This window comes from Microsporum canis, genomic scaffold (genome assembly GCF_000151145.1).
Source record: "Microsporum canis CBS 113480 supercont1.7 genomic scaffold, whole genome shotgun sequence".
In the NCBI taxonomy this organism is placed as follows: Eukaryota; Fungi; Ascomycota; class Eurotiomycetes; order Onygenales; family Arthrodermataceae; genus Microsporum; species Microsporum canis.
The window spans coordinates 419,020-435,066 of NW_003299163.1; the positions used below are offsets into that span (position 1 = coordinate 419,020).

Genomic DNA, 16,047 nt, shown 5'->3' on the forward strand with positions numbered 1-16,047 from the left:
GTTCCCTGTCACATCCGTACTAGTACTAGCTATAATCCCTGGGAGATGCTTTGACAGTGAAAGCAGAGAGATTTTATCCATTCTACCGGAGAGTATTCATTCTTCGTGAGTTGTAGGTATCCTGGAGGTCCATGTCCGACTTCAAGAAGCACCGGTCAGAGAACACTTTTGATACCAATCCAACCAGATACTGCGAGTCACCGCCAAGGTTCTTGATGCTATTGGCATTTCCCCCCCAGGGTAATGGTATTCCCAGAGGATGCCAGTCTTTCAGTCTCCGCCGTTAGGAGATATAAGCGCAATTGAGAATGATATATTGACGATATCCCAACCTGATGTAGTCGCGGCTGAAGCCAGTTGATAGGACGTAATCAGCGATAAAAACCATACTAATAAGACAGAAACTTACAGAACTGCGGGTATAGCATAATGAAGAGTCTCTATAAGTGCAACTTGGGTTGAGACGAAGAAGTTATCCACGCATCGTGCTCAACAGGCTGTAATTCAGCCTTTATATCTCACGTCCACACTCGTCAGCCAGATCCAAAGATAGGAATTCATTGTTTACTGTAGCCGTCGAGGCCCAGTTTTCCATCTTCGGCCATGATAATCGAAGGAAGATGGAGAAATGTGATGTCTATCATTGCCAGGAAAACTCGCTTCTCGTATCCAGGCATTTCCACTTATTTAGCGTTGCTACGAGTCCGTATTTCTTCTTGATCAACCTCTTGACAAGCAACAAGACGAACGATGCCTTCTTCAAGGCTTCTGCTCGGTAAAGTGGCCGCGATAACTGGAGGATTGACAGGCATCGGCCGTGTACGGTAGTCTTTCTGCTTCGTCTTTTCCTTGAGAAATCCTGCGGCTGACCAGTGAAATATCTCATGCTCTGCCGTCTATTCGATCAATATATAGGCCATTGCTATCGAATATATCAGACAAGGGGCCTGTGTAGCTGTTAACCACCTCGGATTAGACTATGAAGAGACTTTGATCTCATCTCTGAAGCAAGAGGTCACCGATATTATTGCTTCATCAGATGGCGAAGAGATTTTGTCCAAACCGAGACTCATCACAGTCGCAGGAGATGTCTCTCTGCCGGAGACAGGAAGTTATTTTATTAAAGAAACAGCCTCCGCATTTGGTCGATTGGACATATTCGTCAGCAACGCTGGAATATGTGAATTTAAGGAATTCCTAGAGTGCGGCGTATCTCACATGCCTGATTTCTGGATATTACTCTAACGTGAAACAGGACCTCGCCTACGCTCTTCAGCCAGACGGTGGCCGTCAACTTGGGCGGTGCATTCTATGTCACCCAAGCAGCCGCCCGTCAGATGGCACTCTCGCAGTCCCCGCCAGGAGGGTCAATAATTGGGATTTCATCCATCTCAGCCCTTGTTGGCGGAGGCTTACAGGCGCATTACACTCCGACCAAAGCTGGGATATCGTCCCTCATGCAGTCTTGTGCTATTTCACTGGGGAAGTACGGCATCAGATGCAATGCCTTGCTGCCTGGAACAATACGCACAGGGTTAAATGAAGAAGACCTGAAAGACGATGAGAAGAGAGCATATATGGAAGGGAGAGTGCCGCTAGGCCGACTAGGAGAGCCCAAAGACTTAGCCGGGCCTGCTGTTTTTCTGGCCTGCAACGAGTTAAGTGGCTATGTGGTGAGTTCAATCGCTTTTCTTTTTTCCGTTATTCCTGCAAGCTAACTAGGGATGTAGACCGGTGCACAGCTTCTAGTTGACGGGGGAATGTTTGTAAATCTCCAGTAGCCTATCCGCCATCTGCCTAATACCTTCAAGCTGCGATTCAAGTCGTTTTGATACTCATCTTATGCAATGAGTAAAGGCTAGGGACACGATTCTGGTATGAAGGTGGAATCTTATCACAGGACAATATGAAACATATGAGTAATATATTATATCGTTGGGAGCAGGCTGCTATTCAAGGCTGCCACATAAATGTGTAGAACGGGGAGTTGTACTATGTAAGGAGGCTGATCTATTTATAAAAGCTGAAATTAAGCATAAATAGTAGTTAAACATATCCTAACTCCAATACCAATTATTTATCCATAACTGCGCTACTTTTCAATTTCCAAGAACTCTTGACTTTATTTTGTCCATCTCGGCCATCAGTCTCGATATTTTTGCTTGCATAGCCTGAACTTTCTTCTCCGATCCTTTGACCACGGTCCCATTCTCTGTCTTGAGCGCATTAACCTGATCCTGGATGTCGGTTCCCAGTGACCACATTTCATAATAATAATCAAACTCAGATTTCCCTTTAAAGCATACCCCGTATCCCTCGCAGTAACAGACATGGTCCTCCGGACATAGTTCTTCCGCCCCTGCAAAGATGTACTGCCATATATACTCCCACACTCGGCCTGATAAACTGTCTGACAACGGAGTCTCGAGGAGCCAGTCTCGGTAAAATATATAGGTCTCCCGTGGTATTCTGCGTATCCGATCGGCACTCACTGCAAATTGTGCGCAGCATGGTTGTGAGAGCACTTTGGGTAGGCTGGTACCTGGAAATAACTCTAGCCAGGATTTCCCTATCACAGCTGCCTCAGGTATGCTCCCAAGGTCATCTCCTCCGGTTGTTGGATGGATATGATCTGGACAACCGGGCTCCGAATGGCAGCGAAGATTCATATAGCCATCACGAATAATTTTCTCGCTCCGTAGGCGTTTGACCATATTTGCAGAGTTCGAATCCAGTATGTCGTTATTATGCCACGTTACCAAGTGAGCATGCATAAATATAGAGATATCGGTGAGGGTATCGTATTGATCAATGATATGTGTCAGATAAACCATCACTTCATGACCCTTGTTTTTCGTCACCGTGAGAGGAGCAGTGGAATTATCAACAATATAAACTGCGGCCTTCAGATTTGGGTCATCGTGCTCTAGTTCGTCGACCCAGGTGGTATTCTCTTTTTGGAGACTCGCTACAACGAGGGTACGAGTATACTTCTTTCCCGCCTCTACCACGCCTGGAACAATTGCGCCAGTTGGCTTTGTGATCCGGTGCCGATGTGATCCCAGTGCATGCACAGCGTCTGTTTTGTGGCGTGCAATGCTTGTGAGATAATATCCAGAGGCGTAGATGGCTAGGAAGCTAAAAAGAGCGAGGCATGTCAGGCTCTGCCACCGACGAAGCGACAGTGACCATTTCATCGCAATGCCGTGTACCTAGGTAATCAAGAAAAGAATGGAATTTTTCATCTGGAGGCTTCTGGCATGTTTCCCATCTCATCCAGCCTCGCATCCGTTTATTCCTTTTATCTCCCATCTCCATCGACTGAGTGGAATGCAGGATTCGTTTTAATAACAGTGTTTATCCTAGACGGGAGGAATATAAGTGTGCTCCGCCCCTATTAGCTGCGCATTGCGTAAGTAGGTACCAGGGTGATCTCAGGCTCCAGAGGCTCCAATCGAGACATTCTGGCCAATTACTCCGCTCAGCTCGTGTTATTCCCCTGTATATATTCGCTCCCAGTATGGTAAGTAATCCGATGCCGCTTTAAAACTGTGCAATGAACATGTACAGAGTAAAGGAACAACATTTCCAGTCTTTCCTAGATGCCCGATCTGGGGTTTCGCTCGTTACCACCGCTTTGGTTAACACAAGTTGAGGTTTGACGCTTATCGTTGCTCCGTAAATGAATGGGCATTGCATCCTTCAAAAGCCGGTGTTTCCAGCTGTTGTTTCAGATCTCGGGTTCATCCTCACACCGTATATATCGTTCATGGTAGGGCAAGCTCTACTCCATACTTCTCACTAATGACAATCATTTCGAACTTAGCCTTCATTCCTGCCATTTTCAACTGTGTTGAAGGCCTCTGGTCTAACAAACCCATCGGAAAATATCCTACGACTGAAAATTCCTGAGTGACATTTGATTCTGAGACTCTCAGCTTTGAAAGTACTTGGTATGCGACCAGATATCTGCAGCATTTGGATGTTAGTCAGTGATAATGGACAAATAAAATAAGGAAGCCCAGCCCGTCAAGAGGTTGTTACAGCAGAGTAATGTTTGTAGAATTAGAGGTTCCTGTGTAGAACACAGATCTAAGCACAATTCATGGATGGTCTTATCAGCATCCGTCTTATTTTCACAGCTGGGCTCTAAAGTCTTCAGGATAGTTCAGGATATTGGTACAGAGTGACCAGTGTTGATGAGGAATGCTTGTGCTAGAGTAGGAACTTCTTGCCGGTCGAATATGTGTGAGAGAGGAATGAATAGCTCATTTATTCCAACCGAGTCAGATGGTGATTGCTTGCTGATAGCAGGGAACTCCGCTATCCATCTTTGGGTATGATAACAATGGGACATTGTTTGCCGGAAAGGATGGGCATCGCTCCCCCACGAACTGGTAGTGTTAGCAACATTTTGAGAGAATAACATAATTCTAAGAAAAAAAGGCCTGAATGAGGATCTGTTAATAAATTCTTGGGTGTATCTCTTCCATACTGAAGATTTTAGACGTCTCCCCCTCTTTATATAAGATACCACGGAAATTGATATGGGACAACAGAACATCTTTCTCGATGGTCCCATGAAGTTTCTAAGGGGCTTATGTTTCTTGGTTTGCTGAGAAGTTATTCCCTGACAGTATCGCTTTTGCTTGTGATTGATCCCGGGAAGGTCTGCGTTGAGAGAGTCTCCATGGTATCGGTGGTTTCTAAAGATATTTCCTTCTCCTCGAGGCCTGCAATGTATTGTTTAGCTTATTCAGTTAAGCTTACGGGTGTAACTTATTGACGATTTTCAGGGTATATCCCATATTCTTCGCACGAAATTTTCATCATTCCGGTAATGAGGGGTGCCCGATATCCGAGTATGCTGCCAAAGATCATGGTTCCTAGTTGTCTCGCAGGAACATCCTTACATTAGTTGTGTAAGGAATAATGCCAGCCAGCATAAAGGAGAGAGTCTAGAATGGACCCCAAAGGAAGAGATTTCAGTCAATATCTGTCTGGAGAAATGAAAACAGGACGGTATGTCTCGAAACTGCACTCCGTAGGCGTTCTTTTGTTAACTTCGCTCTCTGGTGGAGTATTATCCCGGCGCTCATTCAGTATATAGCGGTGCTAATAGAAGGTTTCAGCACACTGTCAGAGCTTCGGAAGCTGTTCCGTTAGTAGCTATAGTACACCTGTACCGAAAATATCTGATAACACTAGGAAAACAAGGCTTCCTGTTAAAGTAAAGCCGGCTATACCACGTCTGGGTATCAACTAAAGAAAATCCATATAGTGTTAACGACACGGCATATGGTGGTTCCCATGCCGGTAGAAAACCATGAAGTGGTGAAGGAATCTGCATATGTTCATGACTCAATTCTGGTTTTTCATGCAGGATACTTGACAACTGGTGGTCGCCGGAATGATAATCCAGTGTAAAGCCAGCAGAATGCAGTTATCCATGGGTTGATAGCATTGGCTCTCAAGCCTAGGCGAATATACATACATCTGCATCGGATCCTACGACCAACAAAACCACCTAAAAGTTACCAGGAAAAACTAATCGGATTATTTCTCGTACCACTTTTGCTATTGCATATCGGCTCTGAATTACCCGAAATTCCTGGTAATGGAAAAGGTTCTTGAGCATGGATCATATGATGGGCTCGAGTTCTTCATCCACTTTTGAAGACGGTACTTCAGCTGGACGAAAGAAAATAGCTCACTGGGAGACAATTAAAATCGGCATCCGCGGAGACGAATGCACAAAATACCTCATCACGCTTATAGGTATATTCCGTGCCCAGCGTACTCCGTACTCAGAAATCCAGGATCTAGAGCCGGGGGCGGTTATCTGTGTGCATCTCGCTTCTTTGCATGGCTAATATGTCTTATTCTTAAGCCAAAATGAGTGGTGGACTTCAATATCATATTTCCGGGTCTGGCTTGCCCCGTTCTTCGCTGGCCGTGAAGCGCTAATGGCTCCAATTCTGTTTAGCAAAGCGTTTGAGACAACTCGTTTTAGGTAACTAGGGCGTCCTCATGCAGCAGCTAAATCGAGGATCCGGGAAGTTAGCCAGAAACTCACCCAATTGGCTGCGAAGAGTCTCTACTCTGCAGTAACATATGTCCGAACAGCAGCCAACCGCCAGTATCCGGATTTTCACATTTCCTCACGGACCACTGACTGTTCCGAGGCCTCCAAGGATCTACCGGAAGTTAATGCTTATTTATAACGTATATATCCACATCAGCTCAAAGGTCGAAGCTGCACAGAGGGATGGAGCATCATTTCGCCATTGTTGCCATATCTCTCGCCATGGTGAAGATACGACTTCAGATTGGAGGGTACATAGTAAGACAGCCAAGAGGTCCTATTGTCTTCTCATTGAGCAGGAAAAGACTATACTGGAGAGGTGATATATGGAGGGGCCAGCCTATATGGGCCGTTCGTTGGCTGGCTACCTTGCAAAAGGTTAAGGATGAAAGCTCTGGCCAGAAACATCAGCGAAGAAAAGTCAGAATTAGCCTAGTTGGGAATAGGGAGAAAACTTACTGCATAAATGTATATCAAAGCACGACATTGCTGGGTGATTCTTGAATCCATGCTGGGATAAGATTGGATTTAGGAAATGTCCCGTAATTCCCCGTATGAAATATTCGCTCTCAAGGGCATGTTGTGATGCATAGGGCTTGCTGCAAGTAATAATTTCCAAACATCTTAGCGATTATTCCACGGCTGGGCATTCTACCCTTGCGTCTGTCTCTGGGCGTCTAGCAAGCATTCGAGCCGCTACCTCGTTTAGCAAAAGTCACCTTACGGTCTTACCACGGGAAATCAACACTGTACTTTCAATGTGTATGCAGATTTTTTTCTTCCTCTCTTCATGTGTATGCCGTGTAGTGGGCCCTAGACAAAATATATTCCGACAGTTTCTCCACTGGTGGGAGCGGTTCTCGGTTCCGAGCCCCGAGTTCGATTGATACATTTGTTCTAAGGATGAAGTTCCAGGGGTTAGCTCTCAAAATCACCCGGCGATTTATCGTAGTTGAGCTTTGATGGATAGCTTTCCAAGGGCCAGGTCCCAGTGGAGGGATGGAGCCATCAAAATCAAGATTTTAACGGCGAGGACAGCAAGGGGTCCGGAAATATGCAGGCCAAGGGCAGAGTGGATATGGACAGGGATGTGCAGGCTATAGTGTATTCAATATATGAAGCTTTTCTTATGCTGAATATGAGTATTGAGCCAAGCAGTGGCTGACAATCGACCAGTGATTTGCTTCATCGAGGATCCCGTCAGTCATAGGATAAGCAGAAGTAATGATGTCGGATGCAGAGAGAAATTTCCTTCTTGCGGTCCACCATGATCCATGTCGTTGTAGTCTTGAGGGCAACGGATTCATCCGCTGGCTGAAGATCAGAGGAATATATAAAGGAGGTCAGGACTGCCCGTCGGCTTGAGATTTCAGCCAGAGCAAACAACCAGAACTCCAGAGCCAATAAGCCAAAGCACATCTTCCCTCGATAACAAAGAAAGGAAAAAACACCATCTCCCAACTCTTTCAAGATGTCTGTCCTCTCCCGAGCCATCCAGCTTGCGTTCATCGCATTTGGCCTCTGCCTCTGCTTCTCCAACCTGGTCTCCGCCCAGCCCATCTCTGCTCCCTCCCTCGGTGTCTCCGTGAAGACCACCAACGGTGTCTGCCGTGCCAGCAAGCCATGCGAAATTGAGGTCACCGTCCGCAACAACAACTCCAAGAAGCCCGTCACCGTTTTGGCCTGGAACAACCCTCTCGACAGCCTGGCTGAGCAGCTCGGTGTCTTCGAGGTCCGCGACAGCACCGGCAACGTTGTTCCTCTCGACTACATCATGGTCCGCCGCATCACTCCCCCTCCACCATCTGAACTCGTTGAGATCAAGCCCAGCGGATCCATCAAGGTCAAGGTTGCTCTCCAGACTCTATCCAACGCCGAACTCCCAGCTGGAAGCAAGTACTCCGTCACTGCTACCGGCTGGTGGCAGGCCAACTGGGACGAGAACAAGGAGAAGGTTATCGCAACTCACTTGCAGGAGCTTTCTGGAGCTTACTCTGGTGCCTTCAACTCCAACACCGTCCAGGTCACCAAGGTAAACAGAACATATTCCTAGTCAACAATCAAACAGCTGATCACTGACTAACCTTGTTCTTCTCTGTTCAGGCCTAAATGTATACCGTTACCGATTGATAAAACAGAAAAAGAGAAACTAAAAAACAAAAAACAAAACAAGATGGATGGATGATGGATGGACCGACCACTGGTTCCGCGCCCTCAGCGCCTGATGACCAATTACGCTCTTTATGTCCCTGGCCTTGATGATGTTGGCCCAAAATATTGTGAAGCGAAACTTTAGCGATGAAAGCGAGTTTGTTAGACAATCAGTTAATTGAATAATAATAATAATCGAGTTTACTACTCACCTACTCTTTATAGTATTCAATAACCAGTTTAGACAATTTAGCATATAATGGATCCGGGCGATCAATAAATTGATGTTTAATTCGGGGCAACCATCAAAGTTATGACCACAGCTCTAGATATAACATCCGTAGCCATGGAAACTCAGCATCGAATGGTTCTATCGTACGAACCAACCAGTCGCCCCAATCATCATCCCATCTTGTAGCTAATGCCGCCATAGAATACTCCCAGTAACTTGGGTACCATCCCGATGTCTCCCAATCAATGAGCGTGACCTCATGCGTCTTCTCTCCAGAGTCGGTGCCATCACTAGAAGGGTTGCAAGGTTGACTCCTGATAATCACATTTTTCCGTTGAAAATCCCCATGTGTGAATGTCGATTCGTGGCCTCGAAACACGTTTGAGAGAGAGCGGCGGTAGAACTCTGCCCGATACACTGACCGGTATTCAGATTCAGCGACATATTTGAGTGCCATCGCTTCATTCAAGTCAGCCTCGGTCTTGAATGGTCCGTTAATGGCCGGGTTTGGCTTTGAAGTCCAAAACATTCCACCCGGCATACGGCGTCGACACAAGGAGCCAAAGTAACCTGGCGAGGGAAGTTTGCGTATCTCTGTAAAATACTGCTTGAGAGTTGACATTATCCCCTCTTTTTCTCTATCCGAGAGTGATTTCCATTGTGTGTCTAAGGGTTTGCCCTCGATGTATTCCATCACGATATAGTTCATGGAGGTTTCAGGCACGGTATAAAGGGCGTAGACCTTTGGGACTCTGATTCTCGTCGCGTGTCTTATGAAGATCATGTTCTCTCCCTCGATGAGATCGAGCTGGACGCTGTGGCCATATTTCACAACATAGCTGTCTCCCACTCTCACCACCTTGTATCCGTTGTGGTCCACAGACTCGGGTGCTTCCTCGATTTCTGCATTGCTTGGGAGAGGGCAGGGCAAGTCTGAAGCAAAATATGGAATCTCGACAGGCCATTCCATTGTAGAAACAAGTGGTGAGTGGGTATAATCACTTGCCGTGAAGTCGTCGGTTGTATGATGTTGATTATCGGTTGTAAGGATCTAGGTTGTTTAACTAGCTATCACCAAAAACAACCGCAGAGTGAAGAATCAACGTATACGCATGGCTTTAACATGGCCATTCCGATTATTGATTCACACGTCCATCTCTGGGCAGCCTCGCATATAGACACTCTTGCATGGCACTCGCCTTCTAACCCGCTGGGCTCTCAGCATTCCGTTGAAGAGTACCTCGATGCAGTGCCTGCGTCCATTACAGCACCTGTATCGCCATCACCAGCTCAATACCGCTTGAAAGGCTTTATATATATCGAAACAGACCGAATAACATCTCTTGCCTCAAAAGGTTGGACTCACGTCCTAGAGGAGGTCTCCTTTCTCACACGTATAGCCAGTGGAACTCCGTTGGAGAGAGAAGGACATGTCTATTCGGATAAGGAGTTATGCCTAGCAATTGTTCCTTGGGCACCGGTTCCTCTAGGGCCAGGTGGGCTTGAACTATACATGAACAAGATAAAGGAGCGGGTAGGCAAGGGTGGAGAGCCCGTATGGGAGAAGATCAAGGGAGTGAGATACCTACTTCAGGACAAACCAAATGGCACGATGCTGGGAGAGGACTTCATCCAGGGCCTACGATGGCTTGGTCGACGAGGATTAACCTTTGATCTTGGAGTCGATGCCAGGAGAGGCGGGTTACGGCAGCTTGAAGAAACAGCAGAGCTGGCAAAGATATTGTACCAACAAGGGGACCAGGTGAAGCTGATACTGAGTAAGTCATCGGCATTTGCCCCTACGCTAACTACTACCCTACAATGTCACGGCTGGCTAAAACGACGAATAGATCATATGTGTAAGCCGAACCTACGCATATCGCCGTCTGAAACTTGTAGCCACCCCGAATTCATGGAGTGGAAAGGGCACATTGTTTCTCTGTCAGCCTATCCAAACATTTATATGAAGCTGTCTGGCCTGTTTTCTGAACTTCCACCTCTTCCAGCACAGGTAGCGGAAGAGACGGATCTGATATCATCTACTGTAGATACTATCCAGCCATGGACAGATGTCATCTTTGACACCTTTGGCACTGCAAGAGTGATGTTTGGAAGTGACTGGCCGGTGTGTAATATCGGGGGCGGCGGTAATATGGCAACCTGGACGAGATGGATGAAAGCGGTTGAGCTTCTGCTGCAGAAGAGAGGCATCAACGACGATTGTAAGAAGGATGTTTGGTATCTAACCGCTCAGAGGGCCTATGGCATCTCTACTACGCCTTGAGATATCATACTCTCTTTATTGAAAGTGGTCTCTCGCATTAGTCGACTAGATATCGCATAACTAGCGGTTCATGCTGCAGCCGAGGTTGGACAGTAAATCGCCTTTCCTTGTTCTCTGCATAGTCTATCCCTTCATCCGGCGAACAGGAGAACGATCGCCAATACAGAATGCGGGTGATGAGCCAACCATGAAACTATTTGATATATCAGCAAGGATCCCCTCCAGAGTATTATCGTGGGGCGCCCCTTTTTTGTCTCCTTTCATCTACACTATATACCTCAAGCATACATAAATATAGCATTTCCCTGGGACAGATTGATTTCTCACACACAATCCAAGCAGATACAGACGGCAAGATGACAATCGCAAATATCCCTTCGCAGGCAAAGGCTGCTATCTATGATAAGCCAGGCACTGTCTCGACCAAAGTGGTCATGGTCGATGTACCTGAGCCTGGAACCGACGAAGTGCTGGTCAACTTGTACGTATTTACACAGTTCAATGGAGCAATATAAGGATATGCTAACTTTTCACTTATAGGACACACTCCGGAGTCTGTCACTCAGACTATTCTATCATGACCAATAGCGTAGGCACTATCGTTCCTCAATTAGATATAGCGTGCTGACTCGATATGATAGTGGCCTGCTCTTCCATATCCGACTAAAGAAGGCCAGGTTGGGGGCCATGAGGGGGTCGGAAAGGTCGTAAAACTTGGTCCTGGAGCCGAGAATTCAGGCCTCAAGATCGGTGATCGTGTTGGAATCAAATGGCTTGCTTATGCCTGTGGTAAATGTGGTATGTACCTTCTTCAGTCACGAACACACAAGCGCAGTGACTAATAATGAATAACTAGACTTCTGCCTTGAAGGTACTGATGGATGTTGCCTTAAGCAAAAAATCTCCGGGTATTATAACCCTGGAACGTTCCAACAGTTCGTTCTCGCGTCAGCAAACTATGTTACCCCTATTCCAGATGGCTTGCCCTCTGAAGAAGCGGCACCCATGCTCTGTGCTGGTATAACGGTATACTCTGCTCTCAAGCGCTCTAAAGCCCAACCAGGTCAATGGGTGATTATTTCTGGTTCCGGCGGTGGATTAGGACATCTAGCCACCCAACTAGCCAGTCGTGGTCTAGGTCACCGAGTCATAGGCATCGACCACGGAAGCAAAGAGAGCATCACTCGTGATTCTGGTGCGGAGCACTTCATCGATATTACTCAGTATACCCCGGACGAGAAGGGAGCTGAAGAGATTGTCAAAAAGGTCAACTCCATGACAGGGGGCCTTGGTGCCCATGCAGCAATTGTATGTACCGGATCCAATGCCGCATATGCACAAGCATTACGCATGCTGCGTCCAAACGGCACGCTGGTCTGCGTTGGAATCCCACATCACAACAGGGAACCGATCGCGTCCTGTTCGCCAGCGCTCCTGGCTGGTCGTGCTCTCAACGTTGTTGGCTCTATTGTGGGGAATAGAAAGGATGCTGTGGAAGTACTGGACTTTGCTGCTAGAGGGATCATCAAGTCCCATTTGCGTGTCGAGAAAATGGATAAGCTTGCGGAGATTTTTGAGCAGATGGGTCGGGATGAAATTCAGGGGAGGGTCGTTATAGATCTATCTTGATAGTGTCTCTGCCTGCTAAACTATCAATGATTTCATGCTACTGTAGGATTATATTCCTGAGGGTCAACTCCATATATAATCAAACCGAACTATAAGTTATTTATTTATATAAGCCCAGGCTAATATATCAGCCACCAGGGGTATTTGTAAAATTAAATATTGAGACAAAAGTCGAGAGTGCAGACTGAAAGGTAAAAAATGGCCCAGCCAATTGTTATTAGAGAAAACAGTCCAAGAGCAAATAATCACAGATTATTCGCTTCTCCTTACTTCGTTCTCTTTCGGTCACTAACAGATGCGGCAGTTGAAGGGCGCTTTTGGCCGCCTGCGCCAGGTATATGGGTAACACCTACAGCTGCCTTTGCCGGAATGTCACCAGCTATTATGCTGTGGAGTTTGCGGAGATACGGCACCGGTGCCGAGTTCATCTGCATTTCAGTAAATATAGCATCGAGCTGGGGGGTTATATGTTGTAAAACGTCCTCTGGTAACAGCTCCAGGCATGAGAGGACAAAAAAATCGTCAGTGTCAACAGGATTATAAATAAGCTGGAAATATAAATTTCGGTCTTCGGCGGTTTCGTCGGATTCGGAAGGGCGGTCCCATCTGCTGGTTTCAAAAGCATCATAGTTGAATTGACAGACTACACGGAGGAGGAGGAGTAGAGATTCTGCGGCACCCTTGAAGCCGTGGGGACTGCGAGAAAACATATTTTTCCGTATTTGTCGTAGGTGAGCCCGTATTTCTTCAGCGACCACGTCGACCTCCAGGGCCGTATGGTCCGATTGTCTGGGTGTTCCCTTTTGTCGATATCGGTTGAAATCAGCTAGTAGCGCGCGTATTCTTCGTTGTATTTTATCGAAGAATATAGCTGCACGGGCTCCGGAAGGCATTACCTTGCGAAGACTAGCGTAAACATTTTCATCATGCACAGCAAGACGAAACATGGTCGCTTCAAAATCACCTTGAACAACACACTGCTCGGGAGTGCGGGGTTGGCTAATAGTTTCCACGAGCTCAGGGCGGAATTCCTCAGGCATAGTGTCCGCGCTAAAAGCAGAAAGGAGATCTCTAGCTTTCTCGGGACGAGTCATAGATGTTGGGTTGCACCGGGTCAAATCAGGAGGAGTACCGGGGGTTGGGGTGTATGTCCAATTTACTTTCTGGCAGATATCCTCCATACCATCTCCAATTAGATCTAGCATTGGGGCAAAGGTAACGCATTCTCCTTTTGGTGACAGCTTGAGCCCCGTAGACGGCCTGCTAGGCAGAACCCATCGATGAAGCTGATCGACAAGCCACTACGAGGGCCATTTCACTGTCAGTTGTGCGCTAAAAGAAAAGATACAAGGTGAGATGCAAAGAATGGGAAGAACTAACATATATATGTCGGCATGCAATGCTGTTTCCTCGGAAATCTGGGCACGAGCATGTCATCGGCCCCTCGCCCACATAGACGCGACCGTGGTCGACAACATGGAAATCATATCCTCCGCCATAAATTGGCCTGCATTTATCGACAGAGAATTCTCCGCTCAGCCCATGTCGGGCCTTTACCCTTGCATTTTGAGACAACATCCGGAGGTCGTAGACGATTGAAGATCTCCCACAGAACGTGACAGTAGCTGATGGGGTTGAGTCGCCCTCCTCATCACTACTTGATGACTCTTCGCCAGATTCACTATCAGAGGAATCTTCTTCAGTATCATATGGAGGTTTCTGCCCTTGATTCTGTGATCCTGCACGAGTAGAGGACATGTCACTTCCGAGTGATAGGTTTCCTAGTGCCTCCGTAGGAGCAGACATGTGAGGAGTAACTGGAGGATCCGAAAAATAAATCCAACTATAGAGGAAGAAATGATTAAAGAAGTTTGACCTGATTAATCAGCCCGATTAAGAATATTATTAGAAGAGCCGGAGCGTTAGAAAGCACAAGAAGTGAAACTGTCTTTTCTCCTCCAGGTTGTTTTGGAATAATCGAGCTCCTTTTGTACTTTGAATCCCACGGAAGAGGAGTCATATATGAAGGCGAGATCTACAGAGGCCGCAGTAGGCCGGAGTGGTAGGGGGCGTAGAAAAATTCCGCAGCCTGAGTGGATGTAAGCCGGATATCCCTTGAGCAAGGGATATACAAGTTAGAGTGTTATTCCAGCGGCCAAATTAAAACTGGCCTCTGGATATACCTAGCGGCGCTTATACTTGAGAGTGACGCGAGAAGGCTGTGTTTCCCATATGTGCCTGTGTTTCCATATGCCGGAGTTAAAAAAAGGGGGATGTACCATGTAAATGGTTGGAAGCTAGGACCATCGATAATCGATATTCCCCCGTGTTCTAAACGGTGGGGATCCTGGATTGTTGAACATTTCATAAACTAGTATGCTAGTCAAAACAGCGTTACGGCCAGGTTTCTTCAAGGTCCCTCGCCAGGTAGAGCTGACTAGGGTTGTAAAAGGTCCCGGATTGCGGCACAGCTTGCATGCCCAACTGCAGGACGTGCATACTCGACTATTTTAAGCCATCTTAGAGATGGCTCTCGTAGGGTATATACGATGTATTGCAGGGACGGGGAAGCAGGTAACATGGAGCAACCATCCAATATAATCTATAACACGGTAGACGGAGTAATATAGTAGCTGCTTGATACTATATTTCGCTTAGGGTGCATTTAAGAAGGCCTCTGATAGTCTGGGAAGGTTCGAGAACATCGCAACATTTTGAGGATGCTACATGTTAGTCTGATGATGATATCAAAAGGCATCTCCGGTTTTGTCACCCCACTCGTAGTGCTGCCAAAGGGTTTTGGGGTTCCACCCCAAGGCAGCAACCATCCTGGCGTATATTTCTCTGATATATGCAGTCCAATTGATTGTACTATTCTCCATAGCCATTTGCTGGAAGCAGTTTGTCGCATCCTAACTGCAACGGCGTACTTACAGCAGTTCATCGCCTCACCGGCTAGAAAAAAAGGGGGGAGGAAATGACAGGCAGACAGACAGATAGAAAAAGCTGACAGAAATGAAATACAAGCAGGAAAATAAGGGATACGCCCTGACTCCTCCGTGCAATTGGGGCTGGAGTTACGGCGTAGACTCAGGGTTGTTTCGTGGAAACGTTGAAAAAAAGTTCGAAGCTGGAGAAAGAAAGCGAAAAGGGGCAGATGACTAAGCAGCCTCTTCTTGACTTTAACCTTCTTTTTCTATCGAAAGAGCCTCATATTGACGGCGTCTCTCTTGATAATCTCGGGGATTGCGATGCAAAGATGCGCCAAATAATGCATACCATGTCTTCCGCTGTTCTGACACAGTGCACCTTTGGGCCTTAATTGGCTGCTGCCTCTCAGGATGAGGCTATGTTGTTCTGCTGTGCCGCACGCTATCCCATGCGGCCGCTCCGGCTTCAACCCTTCATCACGCAGCATGTCTTCCATCTCAGGCCATTCTACTAGGCTGTTACTATACATCCACATGGCTATTCGTTCATCCAAGAAAGTTTCAATCACATGTTCGAACGGGCACCGGCCGATCGTTTCGTGATTTTTGATACCCTGCTGAGGCATTATCAGCATCGGATGCCCGATAGGCTGGCCTAGGAGTATTTCTGCCGCTTAGGCTGCTCTAGCACAGTGCCTGGGCCCTATATGCCCGTTTACGCGGTTGACTATATCGT

The 16,047-nt window shown here is 46.9% G+C and overlaps 8 protein-coding genes across 8 annotated transcripts; 4 read left to right on the plus strand and 4 right to left on the minus strand.

Moving 5' to 3' along the window:
- Positions 1 to 750: 750 nt before the first annotated feature.
- MCYG_07326 (short-chain dehydrogenase) lies at positions 751 to 1,781 on the plus strand (the record flags this gene model as incomplete). Its single annotated transcript, XM_002843497.1, has 4 exons — positions 751 to 819; positions 916 to 1,202; positions 1,256 to 1,673; positions 1,731 to 1,781. The coding sequence occupies 4 exons, from the start codon at positions 751 to 753 to the stop codon at positions 1,779 to 1,781; spliced, it is 825 nt and encodes a 274-aa protein (XP_002843543.1).
- A 245-nt stretch (positions 1,782 to 2,026) lies between these two features.
- On the minus strand, positions 2,027 to 3,197 carry MCYG_07327 (conserved hypothetical protein; the record flags this gene model as incomplete). Its single annotated transcript, XM_002843498.1, has 1 exon — positions 2,027 to 3,197. One exon carries the CDS (start codon positions 3,195 to 3,197, stop codon positions 2,100 to 2,102), a length of 1,098 nt encoding a protein of 365 aa, XP_002843544.1.
- Positions 3,198 to 7,556: 4,359 nt separating this feature from the next.
- Positions 7,557 to 8,138, plus strand: MCYG_07328 (conserved hypothetical protein; the record flags this gene model as incomplete). The annotated part of the gene is made up of 1 exon (XM_002843499.1): positions 7,557 to 8,138. One exon carries the CDS (start codon positions 7,557 to 7,559, stop codon positions 8,136 to 8,138), a length of 582 nt encoding a protein of 193 aa, XP_002843545.1.
- A 409-nt stretch (positions 8,139 to 8,547) lies between these two features.
- MCYG_07329 (phosphotransferase family protein) lies at positions 8,548 to 9,438 on the minus strand (the record flags this gene model as incomplete). Its single annotated transcript, XM_002843500.1, has 1 exon — positions 8,548 to 9,438. One exon carries the CDS (start codon positions 9,436 to 9,438, stop codon positions 8,548 to 8,550), a length of 891 nt encoding a protein of 296 aa, XP_002843546.1.
- Positions 9,439 to 9,591: 153 nt separating this feature from the next.
- Positions 9,592 to 10,752, plus strand: MCYG_07330 (amidohydrolase family protein; the record flags this gene model as incomplete). The annotated part of the gene is made up of 2 exons (XM_002843501.1): positions 9,592 to 10,246; positions 10,319 to 10,752. The coding sequence occupies 2 exons, from the start codon at positions 9,592 to 9,594 to the stop codon at positions 10,750 to 10,752; spliced, it is 1,089 nt and encodes a 362-aa protein (XP_002843547.1).
- Positions 10,753 to 11,108: 356 nt separating this feature from the next.
- On the plus strand, positions 11,109 to 12,381 carry MCYG_07331 (alcohol dehydrogenase 2; the record flags this gene model as incomplete). The annotated part of the gene is made up of 4 exons (XM_002843502.1): positions 11,109 to 11,233; positions 11,293 to 11,341; positions 11,394 to 11,550; positions 11,609 to 12,381. 4 exons carry the CDS (start codon positions 11,109 to 11,111, stop codon positions 12,379 to 12,381), a joined length of 1,104 nt encoding a protein of 367 aa, XP_002843548.1.
- A 266-nt stretch (positions 12,382 to 12,647) lies between these two features.
- On the minus strand, positions 12,648 to 14,139 carry MCYG_07332 (conserved hypothetical protein; the record flags this gene model as incomplete). The annotated part of the gene is made up of 2 exons (XM_002843503.1): positions 12,648 to 13,682; positions 13,762 to 14,139. 2 exons carry the CDS (start codon positions 14,137 to 14,139, stop codon positions 12,648 to 12,650), a joined length of 1,413 nt encoding a protein of 470 aa, XP_002843549.1.
- A 1,438-nt stretch (positions 14,140 to 15,577) lies between these two features.
- On the minus strand, positions 15,578 to 15,937 carry MCYG_07333 (uncharacterized protein; the record flags this gene model as incomplete). Its single annotated transcript, XM_002843504.1, has 1 exon — positions 15,578 to 15,937. The coding sequence occupies one exon, from the start codon at positions 15,935 to 15,937 to the stop codon at positions 15,578 to 15,580; it is 360 nt and encodes a 119-aa protein (XP_002843550.1).
- Between the last annotated feature and the right edge of the window lie 110 nt (positions 15,938 to 16,047).